Source organism: Lytechinus pictus, chromosome 5, assembly GCF_037042905.1.
Source record: "Lytechinus pictus isolate F3 Inbred chromosome 5, Lp3.0, whole genome shotgun sequence".
NCBI lineage: Eukaryota > Metazoa > Echinodermata > Echinoidea > Temnopleuroida > Toxopneustidae > Lytechinus > Lytechinus pictus.
The window spans coordinates 34,125,935-34,140,908 of NC_087249.1; the positions used below are offsets into that span (position 1 = coordinate 34,125,935).

At 36.0% G+C, this 14,974-nt stretch overlaps 1 protein-coding gene across 2 annotated transcripts in view; it reads right to left on the reverse strand.

Annotated features, from left to right (window-relative positions):
- Positions 1 to 331: 331 nt before the first annotated feature.
- Positions 332 to 14,974, reverse strand: part of LOC129262051 (OTU domain-containing protein 4-like) — a 33,017-nt gene continuing 18,374 nt past the window's right edge. The window contains exons 10-23 of one of the 2 annotated variants that reach the window (XM_064100307.1): positions 12,895 to 12,995; positions 12,187 to 12,323; positions 11,376 to 11,556; positions 10,707 to 10,820; positions 9,924 to 10,086; positions 9,264 to 9,393; positions 7,859 to 7,927; positions 6,725 to 6,783; positions 6,111 to 6,291; positions 5,092 to 5,175; positions 4,606 to 4,646; positions 3,646 to 3,976; positions 2,758 to 2,940; positions 332 to 2,313 (exon numbers count right to left, since the gene is read on the reverse strand). In XM_064100307.1, coding sequence (XP_063956377.1) covers positions 1,937 to 2,313; positions 2,758 to 2,940; positions 3,646 to 3,976; positions 4,606 to 4,646; positions 5,092 to 5,175; positions 6,111 to 6,291; positions 6,725 to 6,783; positions 7,859 to 7,927; positions 9,264 to 9,393; positions 9,924 to 10,086; positions 10,707 to 10,820; positions 11,376 to 11,556; positions 12,187 to 12,323; positions 12,895 to 12,995 — 2,151 coding nt within the window. In that variant the 3' untranslated portion in view covers positions 332 to 1,936. The remainder of the gene's footprint in view (positions 2,314 to 2,757; positions 2,941 to 3,645; positions 3,977 to 4,605; positions 4,647 to 5,091; positions 5,176 to 6,110; positions 6,292 to 6,724; positions 6,784 to 7,858; positions 7,928 to 9,263; positions 9,394 to 9,923; positions 10,087 to 10,706; positions 10,821 to 11,375; positions 11,557 to 12,186; positions 12,324 to 12,894; positions 12,996 to 14,974) is intronic. The other variant, XM_054900087.2, reaches the window with a different exon arrangement.

The following is a 14,974-nucleotide window of genomic DNA, read 5'->3' on the forward strand; positions in this document are numbered from 1 at the left end:
ATGAAAAGCATTGCAAGACAGTTTACTTTCAAAACAGCATGTAGGTAAAAACAAACTTTGTAAACAGTATATTGAAGAAAAAAGGGCATTGCATCACTATTTCAAAGGGACTATATCAAATTACTAAACCATTAAAATCACAAACGAGGTTGAAAGCAATAACCACACTCAATCATTGCTAGTATGTTGATCAGTTAGTTTTGTATTCAAGTGAATCAAAAAGTTTAGAATATAAAAGCATGCAGATGAACAAAATCCAAATATTTTTAGATGTGGCATAATACTACAGGAACAATTGCTTTGTAAAGTAGGTCACCCTGTTTTTTTTTTTGAAGCACAACCCATTATTCAACATAACAAAACACAAGATAAATACATTGCAAAATAATCTAAACTAGGAATTAACATAAACAACATTGGAGTACACAATAAAATGCATATTAAGTGGTAGACATATGTAGCATATATTTCTGATGAAATGCATCTGATTTACGAAGATTTGATTCTAAAAATGCACCCGAGCATTCAACCAACATTTTTTTTCCACCAAAAAATTTCTTTGATTTCAAGTTCAATCCATCGCCTAGCTTAGGTATCTATAAGACAAGGTATCACTTTTACATCTTCCATATTGTTTTCAAACAACATATGATGAAACATTTTTGAGTATATATCCAAAAATATAATATATTGTGATATATACATATCAATGGGAATGTTTTGAAGTATCATGTTGTAGATAATCAACATGGAAGACATAGACTAATAGCTTGGGGGAGGGGAGGAGTATTCATTTTATTTCAAAAATTCTCATTTTAATTGTCAATTGTCAAGTTTAGGTGAAAATTATGCAGAAAAGAAATCTGTATAGATCAAGAAATGGTTGAGATGTTTTAACTTACATTTATTGTGATTTATGTAAAAAAACAAACATTGTTGTGTGTTACTTCTAAAGGATTAGGCAGTGCACATTCACTTCAGATTATAATGATAGCAATGTAAATGTACTGTATTAATGAATTAAGAAGAGACCAGTCTATCTCAGGAAGGAATTTGCAATGTGGAAGATACTATAAATTCACTCCACCTTTCTCTTTCTCTTCATCATTGCCAATAGGAAAGTTGAGGAGGCCAAATCTTATATTATATATATATTACTTCTATACTTACTTTAATGTGGAACACATTTCCATTTGCCTTTTCAAATTTCCTTTTTACATGTGCTTAGTATAGATCTCAAATACATACATTATTATATACATTTCTTCTGCACAATTCCTTTAGAACTATTTCAAGTATTTTAAACTAGTTACCGTATATTAAACTAATACGAGTTGTATTTTTTCCATGTACATACATACATGCATAAGGATGAATCAGTGTACTCAATGTGGAAATAATCAAATAGTATTTTAATGAAGAGAAAGATCAAAGGCAAAAAGGAAAGTAAAATTGTTTAAAGCAATAGTAAAATTACATCTTACTTTTCAACATAAAAAAAACCCCTGAACGGTCATTGCATAAACTCTTTGCCTTAAAGGGCTAATCCACCATCAATTTAAGTACATGTCTCACTATAACACCTTGTTACTAAATACCAATTTGTACAACATTTTCCCAAATAAGGCACATCTCAAAATACTTAATCTATAAAATGCAAACAAACAAGAAATTTGCAGAAAAATAACTGTTGTAGGCATTCGCAATCATTTTGTTCAGACTCCACTCTGTTAACACAATCACACTCCTGTAGTCTTTGTTACTGATAGCACCATTACATCATTTTCATCGATGTATTATATGCATTCCATTATTTCAGCTCTAACACAATGGATGACTTGCTGACATTTACAACTCTATCCAACAGGTTCTGTAATTGTTCCTTATATATGGCTTACCACAAAGTTGCTTACCAACTAGGCAGAAGGTCAACTCGTTACTGGCCACTTGCGGCATACGGCACCTGCGGAGGACTGCAGCTCAGGATACCACTATCTTGGCTGCTGCAACTGCTGTTGCTTACCACCGAGGTGCTGTGAGTTGAATACTGGCCACTGCTTGATGCTACAACATTGCCTTGGTTGTTTTGCATGGCTAAGCAGGTTTGTTGTGGATGTTGTGGATGATGTTGCTGCTGGTGAGACACTGCAGGTGAGGCCATCTGGACATAGGTAACAGGGTTGTTGGGAGAATAAGCTGCTTGGGGGTTAGGGTGTGGCAGCATCTTACCCCCTGTGTACCCCATGGGTGCGGTTACTGGTTGGGAGTACATGTAAGGGTTCTGGGTGGTAGATGCCACTCCCATCTGATTGGCTGTGTGGAATAGAGCAGTTTTAATCATTCAATGAATACAATTATAGTTTAATCTCCAAACACATCTTTCACTTTTATAGGCTCACTTCTGAGTAAGTTTCAGTTTGTTTTTGTATAGATTCAGATATCAAAGTCAAAAATGATTCTCATAAATGTATATCTTTCAACCACCACTTTGCATTTAAAAGGTAAAAACCAACAACAATCTGTTTTCACACAGATCGCGCTACATAAATTCCTATTTTTATTCTCAATATTATCATTTATGTCAATGACTTCCACTATAAAGAGCTGTAATCATTTTTTTCCTTCCATTTGACAAAGATCAAATTATTCAGAGTAAATCATTAACAAGACTACATTTAATGCTGTCCAGATGCTGTTCTTGGTATTTAAACTTCAACAAGCATTTCAACAAGTACTAGTGTGACTGGGCAAACTAACCTGGAACTGGGCTTTGATGCTGCATGCCTTGTGACTGGTAGGCCACAGGGACATAGGTTTCACCTCCTACATTGCACATGTTAGCATATACAGTACTGTTAGGTTGAGAAATAGCTGTACTGTTGATGGGTATCGGCTCAGACATGTAGCTCTGGTTGAAGTTTCTTCCTTGACCACCATGAGCTGTGAATGGAAGATAGTGACAATTTGAAGGTAAAACTGTTGAAAGATGCGAGTCTTGGACTGTTTGGGGAAGTCAAATGGCAGTGGTTTAATGGCTTGGATCTACACTGTTAAAAAACCCTGATTTTACAGAAAAAAAGATTTTGCAGAAAGCATTTACAGAATCATTCTGTAAATTCATAAAACAGGAATTTTTCTGCAATTTAACAGAACAGGTCAGTTCAAAAAGGGGAAAAGGGTGTTTTATTAAAGGAAATTTGTAAGGTTCCATACACCAATTTCCTGTAATTTGACATGATATAATGTAAGATTACAGGTGTTCTCGAGACTGCTGCAGGAACTTCTTTTATTTTAAGGATAAATTTTTAAACAGTGTCAAGGAATTGTCATGTAATGGGCATAAAAACATTCATTATCACGATCATCTCCATCGTCGTCATCAACATCATTACTCCCATCATCAACACCATCACAATCATCGTCATCATCACCCTCCTCCTCCCCATCATCAAGATCATTTAATCATCACAGTAATCAGTCATTATCAACCTTGTCGTCCACATCATCATGCTTCTCCTCCTCATCATCATTCTCCACCTCCTCCTAATCGTCATTCTCATCATCATCATAATCTTCCACATCACTATCCTCACCACCTAAGCATGACACAAATCCTGAGCAACAAGGAAGAAAACACAATCTCACCCTCATATCCAACCTGTCCATCCTGCTGGTCATCGTCTTCTTGTCCACCTGCTCCTCCACCACCGGCACCACCAGCACCGCAACCACCGGAGGCGAGAACTGCCACCCCACCTCCTACATCATACATACCCTTACCACCACCGCCACCGCCACCGCCCATGGGTGGGCCAACCATGCCGATACCAGTGGCATGGGGCATCATGTGGGTGTAGGCCGGGGAGGTTCCATGTTGTGGAGGCTGCTGCTGCTGTTGGGGGACATGGCCTGATGCAGGGAATTGGTAGCACTGTTGGTGTTGTAGCTGCTGGATCATACAAACCCTTCGGTAGTACTAATGACGAGTTTGGGAGATGGAGGGAGAGGAATGGGTTGAATGCATGGAGAGAGGATTACTCATAGTTTGATTGTCTTGAACAATTAAAATTGAAGACAGAATATTAATAATAATAATAATAATATAGGGTATTTATATTGCGCACATATCCACCTTGTTAGGTGCTCAAGGCGCTCCTATATTACCCGGCTAAGCTAGGCGTTCATAGCGCACACAGCTTTTTAAGGAATTACTTCCTACCGGTACCCATTTACCTCACCTGGGTTGAGTGCAGCATACTGTGGATCAGTTTCTTGCTGAAGGAAATTACGCCATGGCTGGGATTCGAACCCACGACCCTCTGTTTCAAAGTCCGAAGACTAATCCACTGGGCCACAACGCTCCACATTGATACATGAATAAAAACAGTTAAATCTAAACAAATGAAATGATTTATACACACATACATGAATAAATAAATAAATTTAATACAAGAAAATCAGAAAGGTGAGTATGGTACACGTCAATGTCTTATAAAAAGGTAATTTGTCATTGGAATTAGAGCACTGCCATTTTTACGATGATCATTATGTGACTTCATTTCCATCAAAAGAGGTTCAGTAATGATAATTCCTTTTAATCCTTACCTCTACACCCAAATTGAAGAAGAATCGAGATGTGCTGATATCTGTTTGAAAATGCAATCAGAAATTGATAAATGAATAATACCAGTTTCAAGTTTAAATTACGTGCACAATACTACGAAAATACATAATGATTTAAAATAAAATACCTGTGGTTTGGATTCAAGTAAACGTTCAGTTCAAGTTTTATACATTGTTCTTTTATAGTTGAAATGCATTTTCATGTCATCATTTATATTTTGTTGTTTTAGACTTTTTTCTGTTCTGAAGATGAAATATAGGTGAATCTGGCGATCTCAATTTTCGGGGGATCACAGATATGTTGACTTTGGCATAACTGGACTAACAGAAGGTTGATTTACGTAGCATATACTGTAGAAAGGGTTCAAAATGCTTTTTATCTACTGTTTAAATGAAGTTGGAGTGTTGCTTAGATAATAATGAACTGAAGTGGAGCAATTGTACAACAGATGAATGAAAGGTCCATACCTGATAGTGGTAGATCACTGCCGTTTGGATCTCGTGAAATTTGTGTGTTGAAGTTGACATTTCCTGATATATTCCAGTCTGTCACTGTAAGCAAGACAAATCAAATAATAGTAATTCTTTAAATCAATGATGCATGAAGGCAAGCATCACATCCAAGACAATCTTATGAATGAATAAAAAAAATACTATTAAACTGAAATAAATGGAGTTAGGGGAAATGTCTTGTGCCTAAAATAGTTCAATGCCCTGTAAAAAAAAAACCTACTTGACAAAAATATCACTAAACTAAACATGAAAAGTTAACTAGGTATAAAAAAACACCTCCTTGGAAAATCTTAAACAACATTTCTTGTGAAATCGTGAAGTACATCTACACAATTGTACTGCTAAACAACTTTTTTTTCATCGTTCTTCGGCAAAAGCAGATGTGTATGCCTAGCATTGTAATTCAGAAATTATTAATTATTCCTGGAATGCTTCTCAGGGATCAGAAAAAGTGAATTAATTACGCATGGACAAGACAGAATCCTGATTTACAAGATAATATATCTGTAAAGTACTTAGAGATCTCATTCTGATTTGTTTATTTTTCTATTTTTTTACCAGTCTTTCTCTGCAAAACTAAAACTTTTTATTGATAAAATTGGGATTATGTTACAAGTTTTAAACTTTCTAAATGATCCCCTACATTTTCATACTGTTTCTCTTCTTGTCTGTTTGTAAATAAGTATTTAGATTTCACTTTATTGCTTCACATTATGCTTTTCTTGGGGGGGGGGGGGCATTGGAATATTCTTATGTATATATTGTATTACCAGTGTATTATGTAATGACAATTATGCACTATTTTGTAATGTTCTTATTATGAAATGTGGAAATAAAGGAATGAATGAAAAAAAGTGGAAGATGATCCTTATTTTTTTCCATTTTAAAGAAAACAACAATTCTAAATATAATTTTAGTGTCATGTATAGACCAACATCAGTATACAATCAAAACCCGAGTGTCCTGATACTCACATGAAATGAAGAAATGGTAGAATGGCAGTCCCATGGCCATAGGTGGCACGTACCCTGCCGGAGCTATGGTAGGAGGAGACCCTGATTGTGGGTCTAGAGAGGGACTGACACTAAGACTAGATGGTGTAGCACTCTTAGGTATGGATGGTGAGGTGGAGGGGTGTATCATGCCATCATCAGTCTGTGGAGTGTATGGTGAGAGACATTGGTAATTAGATCAAAATTTAATCGAACAGAGAGGGGCTAGCACTCTTGGTATAGACCGAGGTAGATGGGTGGACATATCATGCCATCATGTCTGTGCAGTGTATGGTGAGACTTGGTAATTAGATAAGTTTTAGTCACATATGAGCTCAATGGGGGTATTACTGGGCCAATTTAAAACATTCAGAATAAACAAAAGGTAAACATACTCATCAATCTGTCATGAGATGACATAAGAAAACGATCATATGCCTAATAATGCTGCATTCGCAACTATGCCATATGCGGCGCCATTTTGATCATGATTGTAGCCTTAGGAGTGAAAGCCTATCAATACAAGTCAAATTTCTTGTGGAAAAAAAAAAAAATTCAGTCTAGTCTCTTTTTGACAGGAATATCATTCTACTTACAATGGTGGTAATTGGACTGTAACGTTGATCCATACAACCCGCATCTAAGCCTCTTTGATCTGTCGAGACAACATTGAAGTCAAAATAAAAATGATCAAAAGCTGATGTCAAGTGCATTTATGAGGGTTATCTTTGCATTATTCCAAATTCCATGCAGAAAGTGGCCCATGTACAGTAATCTATTTTCTCCAATAACAACTAGTTTGAATCCATTTATTTTTCAATAGAAGTATAAATGCTGACATTAAAGTCAAAATATCAAACATGAGAACACAAAAATAATGCATAAGCATGCAGGAATACCTGACTAATCAAAACGTTAACCCTAAGAAGACTTGACATTTTTCGCGATAAATCTGCCGCGCGAATTTTTTTGACCGCGTCACTCGCTGACTTTTTACTTTCAAGTCTCGCGCAACTTTTGAGACCAAAATTGTGACCCCCGGGTACGCGGTTCCGAAATTACACAACATTTCGTAAGTGCATGCAGACCCCAAATTGCTCAAAAACGTGAATTTGTGTACAAATCCAATGCAAATAGTGTTTTTAGCCAAAATTCATAAAATGTATATTTTTCCTTTTACTGCTTAAAATCAATTAATTTTAACTTGTTTATGGTCAAAATAAAGTTTCCCACAATTTCCATTGAAAAAACAATAAAAAACAAAAAGTCAAAAAACAAAGAAATACATAAGAAATTTAGAAAACAATAAAATACATAAAAAAATAAATGTGATATTGACATTCCAAAAAAATAAATTTAATAAGATTCCTATAAAGAGTATGTGAAACAAAAATTAGCATTTTAGGGGCATTATTTCGTTAATTAGAGCAAACTTATGGTTTTACGCATAAATTAACATAATTAATGAGCGATCAACGGCCGAGATCATAAAGGGGGGCTGAATCAGCCCCCCCCCGTCTTCTTAAGAGTCGAAATAGCCCAGTCTATCTAGGGTTAAAACTCCCTTAATCTTTCTTTGTTCATTACAGAGTAAACATTGTGCACTTGATTTCAAAGTTTTTAAGCAACTGCAAATTTATACTACATTAAAATCATTCATTATATTGGATTGTTGTTACATATATAAAAAACATTAAAGAAATTGCCTAAGTATTGAAGAACTACTTTACCTTGACTTGACAGCATCATATCCTGAAACTGCCCTGGTAACATGGCATCCATAGGATCAGATCCTCTCTCTACACAAAAAATAAGATTTACAATTTCAATTTATTGACTGCTTCTGTTGCTATTTAATCATCTTCTATCAAAACACTTTCAATAAAGAAAAAAAAAATAACACTGCTTGAATAAGGATGACAACTATGGACAATTTTTTCCATATCATATTTTATAAAACTAGTGACTTTCTTTTTGCAATGCATTTATCCCCATTTACTACCTCTACCTGGGTGTATTATGGGTACCTGATAATGCTGAGATAACAGTTACAAACGAGCCCTCATTAAGAACTTTATTACATATGAGCTTACTGTAAGCAAAAAAAATCACATTATTATTACTCTTGCTCTCATGGTTTTACTAATATTTCCTTTCATGTTGTTGTTCTTAATTGATGTTTCTTTGTATATTGTTTTTGTAACTGTTGGGTGTCTCCATAAATGATGTACGTCCCACCCTCTATATGTGGGACCTTCCAATGAAAAAAAATTGTAATGCTATCAATTAACCTTGGCTTGAGCAGTTCTTGTAGTAAAGTAAGAATGGGAAAAAACGGGATCGGACATACCAAAAAGGTCAATTATCTTAACCCTATCTAGGCCGGGGGGGCCTCCGAGGCCCCCCCTCAACGAGTCACGCAATATTTTCGCCGCGCAAATTTTTTTGACCGCGCTGCTCGCTGACTTTATACTTTCAAGTCTTGTGCAACTTTTGAGACCAATTTTGCGTCGCCCGGGTACGCGGTTCCGAAATTACGCAACGTTATGTAAGTGCATGTCAGACCAAATACTGCTCAAAAACGTGATTTCGTGTACAAAGTCAATGTAAATTGTGTTTTCAACCAAAAATCATAAATGTATGATTATTTTTAGTTTTGCTGGTCTAAATGTATGTATTTTATGCTGCTTATGATCTTAGAAGAGTCCCCAATGAATTTCATTGAAAAAAACAATGAAAAACAAAGGTTTAAAAAAACAAAGAAATACATAAGAAATTGCAAAAAACATAACATAAGAAATTGATCTGATATCACAAAGAGTTTCTATGCCAAAAATTAAAACATTTGGAGTTTATTTATGGAGTTAGAGGAAAAAGTAGGATTTCACATACTAATTACGCATAAATTAGCATAACTACTTAATAACAATTGGCATAAAATAAATTACTATACAATTTTGTAGATTATATCCTAGACAACCTGCGTGCCAATTTTTGGCACGTTCGCGCGGTCGACAGCCGAGATCTCAAGGGGGGGCCTGGGAGGCCCCCCCGGCCATATGAACTCCCAAAATACCGCGGCCTAGATAGGGTTAAGTAATTGCATTGTTAATATGAAAAGCATCCCATTCTTACTGTCTGTCATATGTGGCGATGGCGAGTCCATCCGTTGCTGTGGTGATATGCTTCTCCTACCATCTTTCCTCATCTTACTCCAGAATTGAGCTGGATTGCTGCCTGGACCACCTTGAAGTCCGCAATTAGACTGCACGATGGAAATAATAAATGTGTTATCAAGCCATCTCTGTCAATTACATAGTGGCTATTTTATTAAGTCTCAAAGAACATTAAATCCTAGCCAAAGTCGCAGCAGCAGATCTAGCCCGGATAGATACAATACAATTTCACGGTTCCTGCACAATGGTTGGCCCATCAAAGCACTGTATCTCATACAGCTAGATCCCTCCCTGATGAGGCACAATGGTCCAGATGCTCACAATGATCTAACCAACCTCATATATTCCTTCTATATATTGTGTCTATACTTTCTACATATTCTTTCTTCTATTAAAGCTTTGCTGAAAATGTTTCTTGTTCCAAGCATCTACACTCATGTACAAACACAAACCACCTCTTTCATTTTCTTTAGGGGGAGGGGGGGGGGTAACAAACCAAATGGAAAACAGCTAGTTGTTGTTTGGTAGAAAGAGGTGTGCATCAAGGTAACCTCCTTCCACCGTACTCATTCATGAGCAACACAAAGCATGTTTAATGTCACAAAACAAGGGAACTTACATGCAGTGGTGGAAACATGGTAGGATCTTGAGCTTCGTAGATGACCATGTTCTCTTCAAAAGACTTCCTATCCTCCATCTCTTCACTGGATATACATGTATCACCTTCATAAGGATACCCACCACCCTGCATACCGGGGTTACACATTCGTCCTCTGCCTCCCCTGTTAAGTCATCATAGAATCATGAAATACTAATGTATAGAATACCTCATGTTACATTTCATATTCTACAAGCACAGATTTACATTTTGAGAGTATATATTTCATGGGTTCGTAAAACACCTGGTGTCTCAAAATTTATAATTAGAGAACAGCTAAGAAAAAATCTAGAGTTATGATGACATAAGTAGCAACCTTCTTTTGCATAGAAAGAGGTCTATTCTGGAATTAGGAGACTGTTTTTTTTTTTTGTTGATAATATGAGTGAGCTACCAAATGTTGCTGAAATTTGAAAATACAGCTTTTTCTGAGATGTCCTCAAAATGTTCATATTTTGAGATCCAAGGTTTTACCAGCACACCGAAATATACATTCATAGTTAAATTCCATTTCACAAATTATCTATCCCTTGCATGATGTACCTAAGTAACCATGTTAAATACCATCAAAAAGAAGTACAATAATATCTAGCATTTGAAGCAAGTCTAATAAGCAAAATCCAATAATAAACAGGGCTATATACTTAAGAGATAAAAAGTAAAATAAATGATATTCTTCCCTATGGTGCCGCCTTAGTCAATAATTGACTTGATTTGCCCACTCTCTCTTCATTCCTTTCTGACCTGTTATCTTGCATCATGTGTGCTCCTTGGTACCCCGGAGCTCTCCCTCTCCCTATCTGCTCCAGGTGGCCCTCAATACCCCTGTTCATAAACCGAGGGGGTGGTGTGGTAGACCTACAGGGTTGCATGCGTATAATTACTCTTCAAATAACTATCTACAATGTGTATCCCCCACTGTCCAGAGGAAGTAGATCTACAGGGGTTCCATTCAGTATAATTACATTTCTGATTCAAAAAGGGTAGTCTGAAATTCATGTAATGTAACCATTGGTAATCATTAAGTAGAAATTCTATCCAGAAAATAGACTTGTTTCAATAGTGGTACCATGAAATGCTTAGAATAGGCCAGTGAAATCCTACATTAACTTGGATTTAAAAATAGGAAGTTTTGATTGTTTTAACAGAATTCGGGATCTCAAAGGCTACTAAACACTACAGATTTGAAACTTTAAATTCTTACATCATACCATAGTGTGCATTATTTCATGCAGCATTTTTAGAGGCCTATTCTTCCACCATCATTTTGGTCAATCACACTAGAAGACTATGAAAATCTCTCCCCGCATTGGCCCTATGAAAATTGGATGATCCCAGAGTGACCCCCATGAGCATAATAATCCATAATCTCTAGCCAAGTAAATTCCTTGCAAAACCTTTGTATTCACTTACCTATATGGAGAGGGTGATTTTGGTCCCTTATGACTTCCATTCTGCTGGCCTCTCATCTGATAGGGTATATTCTGACCTTCACCCATGGGCTCCCCTCCAGGGGGGAAAGACTGGGCCAATACCATCACGTTCTGACCACGCGACCCCCATTTGACAGGTGGTTTGGTTCTTGGTCTGAAATCTGTGAAGAAAATAATTGTTGTGCAATATGACATTTCATAGAGCAAGACAGAAATCTTCATTTATTAGGGTAAAACCAGAAATTATGACCCCAATCACAAAGAAGTTAAAAAGGGAAGTTTTTCAATCTCTGGCAAAAGAGCATTTCCCTATTGTGTGTGTGTGTTTTCTTATTATTATCATTATTATTGTTAAATGGTTTATCTACAAATACTGAAAATAGCACCAAAAAGGCTGAACTTACAATATACATGATATATACAAACATATAAAAAGAGCAACAAATAACAGTATCTAAAAATATCACTTAAAGCCGGAAAGGTGATACAATTTAAAGATAAGTCGAATGTATATGCCCACAAAGGAAGTGATAAAAACACACAAACTAGTACAATGTCTGCTTACAGACTAAAAAATTTTTTTTTCCCAATATGTGCATTAGTTTACAAGCTAAGAATACCAAACATAATAAATTTTAATTGTGATGGGCCAAGACTAATACCATAATCCATACTTTTATGCAACATACTTCCATCAAATCTGTCTGAAGTTAATTAACATCATATTAAAGAACATGTAATGTTCATATCAGCACAAAAGATTCTCCATGATCCATCTGAAAATATCTTACCCCCATTCTGAACACCATTACTATATTTCTGGTGATAGTTTGACGCACCCTTAAAGCTCCCACGTGGGCCAACTACAGTCCATGATCTTGGTGGATTGGAGGGGTGTGGTTTCACATTTTTCACTGGAATCTCATACCTGTACCAAATAAAATAAACAACGGTAATAGTGTAGTGTTATTTTATAGTGCATATTTTGTAGTTTCATAGTTTTAGCATTACATAATGTATTTTAATTGTATGTGCTTTGGGCCTTATCGGAAAAGGGCCGTATAAGTATTATTATTATTGTATCACTTCCTGAGCTAATATTTTTATGCACTATACCAAAGGTATTGATGCAGTACTCAGAACCAAAGCATTCAAGGTATCAATCCTACTTTCCTTGGTTATTATGTGCTGAACAAGTGTCCTATATTATTAGTACCAGTGGTCCATTTCATAATGCTGTTCAAAAGTTACATACAACTTTACGATGAAGAAAAAATAGCATCCTTATTATTATTCTTTGCCACTTTGAATTCTTTCACTATGTCTTATATATGTATCATAACTCAATACCTGTATGAATATATTCATATTGTTTGATTTACTGATTTGTAGGTTTTATCTATGCTGTATATATTCTTGTAACAACCAGTAGGAAATTAATTTCCTTTTGATGGACAATAAAAGGTTTTAGGTATATTGATTAAGAATAGAAGACTCACTTTTCTCCTAGATCTTCCACAAAGACTGTAATGGGTCCTTTATCTGGCTTGACCTCCTGGATATGAGCACTGTACCATTTCTTACTATCATCAATGACCACCTGTCAAAGGAACAATTATCACAAAGAAAAGCTAATTTATCTTCATCACCAATGATATTAATTAATTTTTGTGGGGGTGTCGTGGTCTAGACTCTCGTCTTTTAATCTGACAGACGTGGGTTCGATTCCCAGCCATGGCATGTTTTTCTTCAGCAAAAAATTTACCCACATTGTGCTGCACTCAACTCATGTGAGGTAAATGGGTACCTTCAGAAAGTAATTCCTCAAAAGCTGTAAAAACCAGAATAAGTTGGGGTAATATAGGAGCACCTTGAGCACCAACATGGTGGATATGTGCACTATATATAAATCCTATAATATTTTTTATCATTTATCAAAAATGGATTACTCAATAGGAATCACATCCCAAATTAATTCCACATGCTTTGGGACGTGGGTGAGATCAACTTCATAAAATCATATAGCAAGTCTTTGCTAAATATTTGCATATCTAATAATAACAAACTAAATTATTCTACAATATTTCAAAACGAACATCTAATGTCACATTAGCATTTTTAAGTAATATATATAAAAGAAGAAACTTTTGAATATAGACTAAACCTGAGTCATATCGATTATTTTGAAAACCGGTGTTCGACAGCTTTAATTCGATTTAACATCGATGCATCGAATTTTGAAAATCAGTTAATTTTTTTTTGCTCCGGCCGTCGCGTTGATGTGCTATGCACGTACTGCATGCACTAGCACTGTATGCGCTGGCCAGGTGAGCGTTGCACAAGCAGATGACGGAGCAAGGTTCGTTTGTATTTTCCATGATCACAAAAAAGGCCGGGGACCAAAGCAGAATTCTTCCCAAAATATCTTCAACAATGATATTTGCAGATGACAACATATAAGTTTAAAATGAAACAATATTAAAGACATGAATAGGGACAGTGATTTTCCGTTTCTAAAAATTGCCTTTTCCGTTTCAGAAAATCTCAAATTCCGTTTCAGCATGTCTGAAAACGGAAATTCCGTTTCCCCATAGACTTTGTGTACATGAAAAAGTGACAATTCCGTTTACATAGAAAACCAATAGGCAATGATGTCAAAATGCTAGCGCTGTCAAAATTTGCATCTGCCAATGTACTAACATCACTTTAAAATCCATTTTAATCAAAGAGATTCGAGCTCAAAAACTATTTAGAGAAACATAATCAACATGAATAAATCCTCACCTTTCATATTATTAGCATTATTTTATGGTTAAATGAGATTTTATCACTGATTTGGGGACTTTTCGGACATGGTTTTGATCAGTAGACGACTTCCACCTATCCGCCATTTTGGATTTGTTGAATCACCGTGATCATAATATGACCGTACGCAGAGGGCAGCAACACACGGCCGTATTCTGCCTTGTATATGCGGACGTGAGTGTAAACTAATTTAGATACGATCGAGGGGCTCAAGTGTAGTTACTATGTGTTGATTGTCATGATTGTTGTAGCAAAGTGAGATCGTGTTTTTCAGTTGATATTCGTATTTTGTTGAGGATTTGGGAGTAATTTCTGTTGCTATTTTGTGCATTTTGAGAAAAAACATGTTTTCCGTGATTTTCCGTTTCAAAAGGCCGATTCTGTGAATTCCGTCCGTTTTCCGCGATCGCGGAAAATCACTGTCCCTACATGAATCACGCAGAGTCGATCCGAATGATTTTCGGTCAACTAGCATTCGCAGTCCAGACTTGCACACACCTAGCCTAGCCCCCCTGTACACTCACACTCCCGAAACGACAGGCGTGCTTGCCAGCCAGCAAACAAGTGCAACCAGCGGAGAGCACTGTAACTTGCCTGAGATAGTGTAGTTGGATCCAAAATGAGCTCCAAATTGATGAGAATAAATATAATACGTAATTTTCTGTGGATGGTCATTTGAATTGGTATTCAATGCTGATCAATATAACAATTGTGAGGAAAGATTGTGGAATATAAGTTATGACGATGTTCGAGAATTAATCCTGATATGATAAT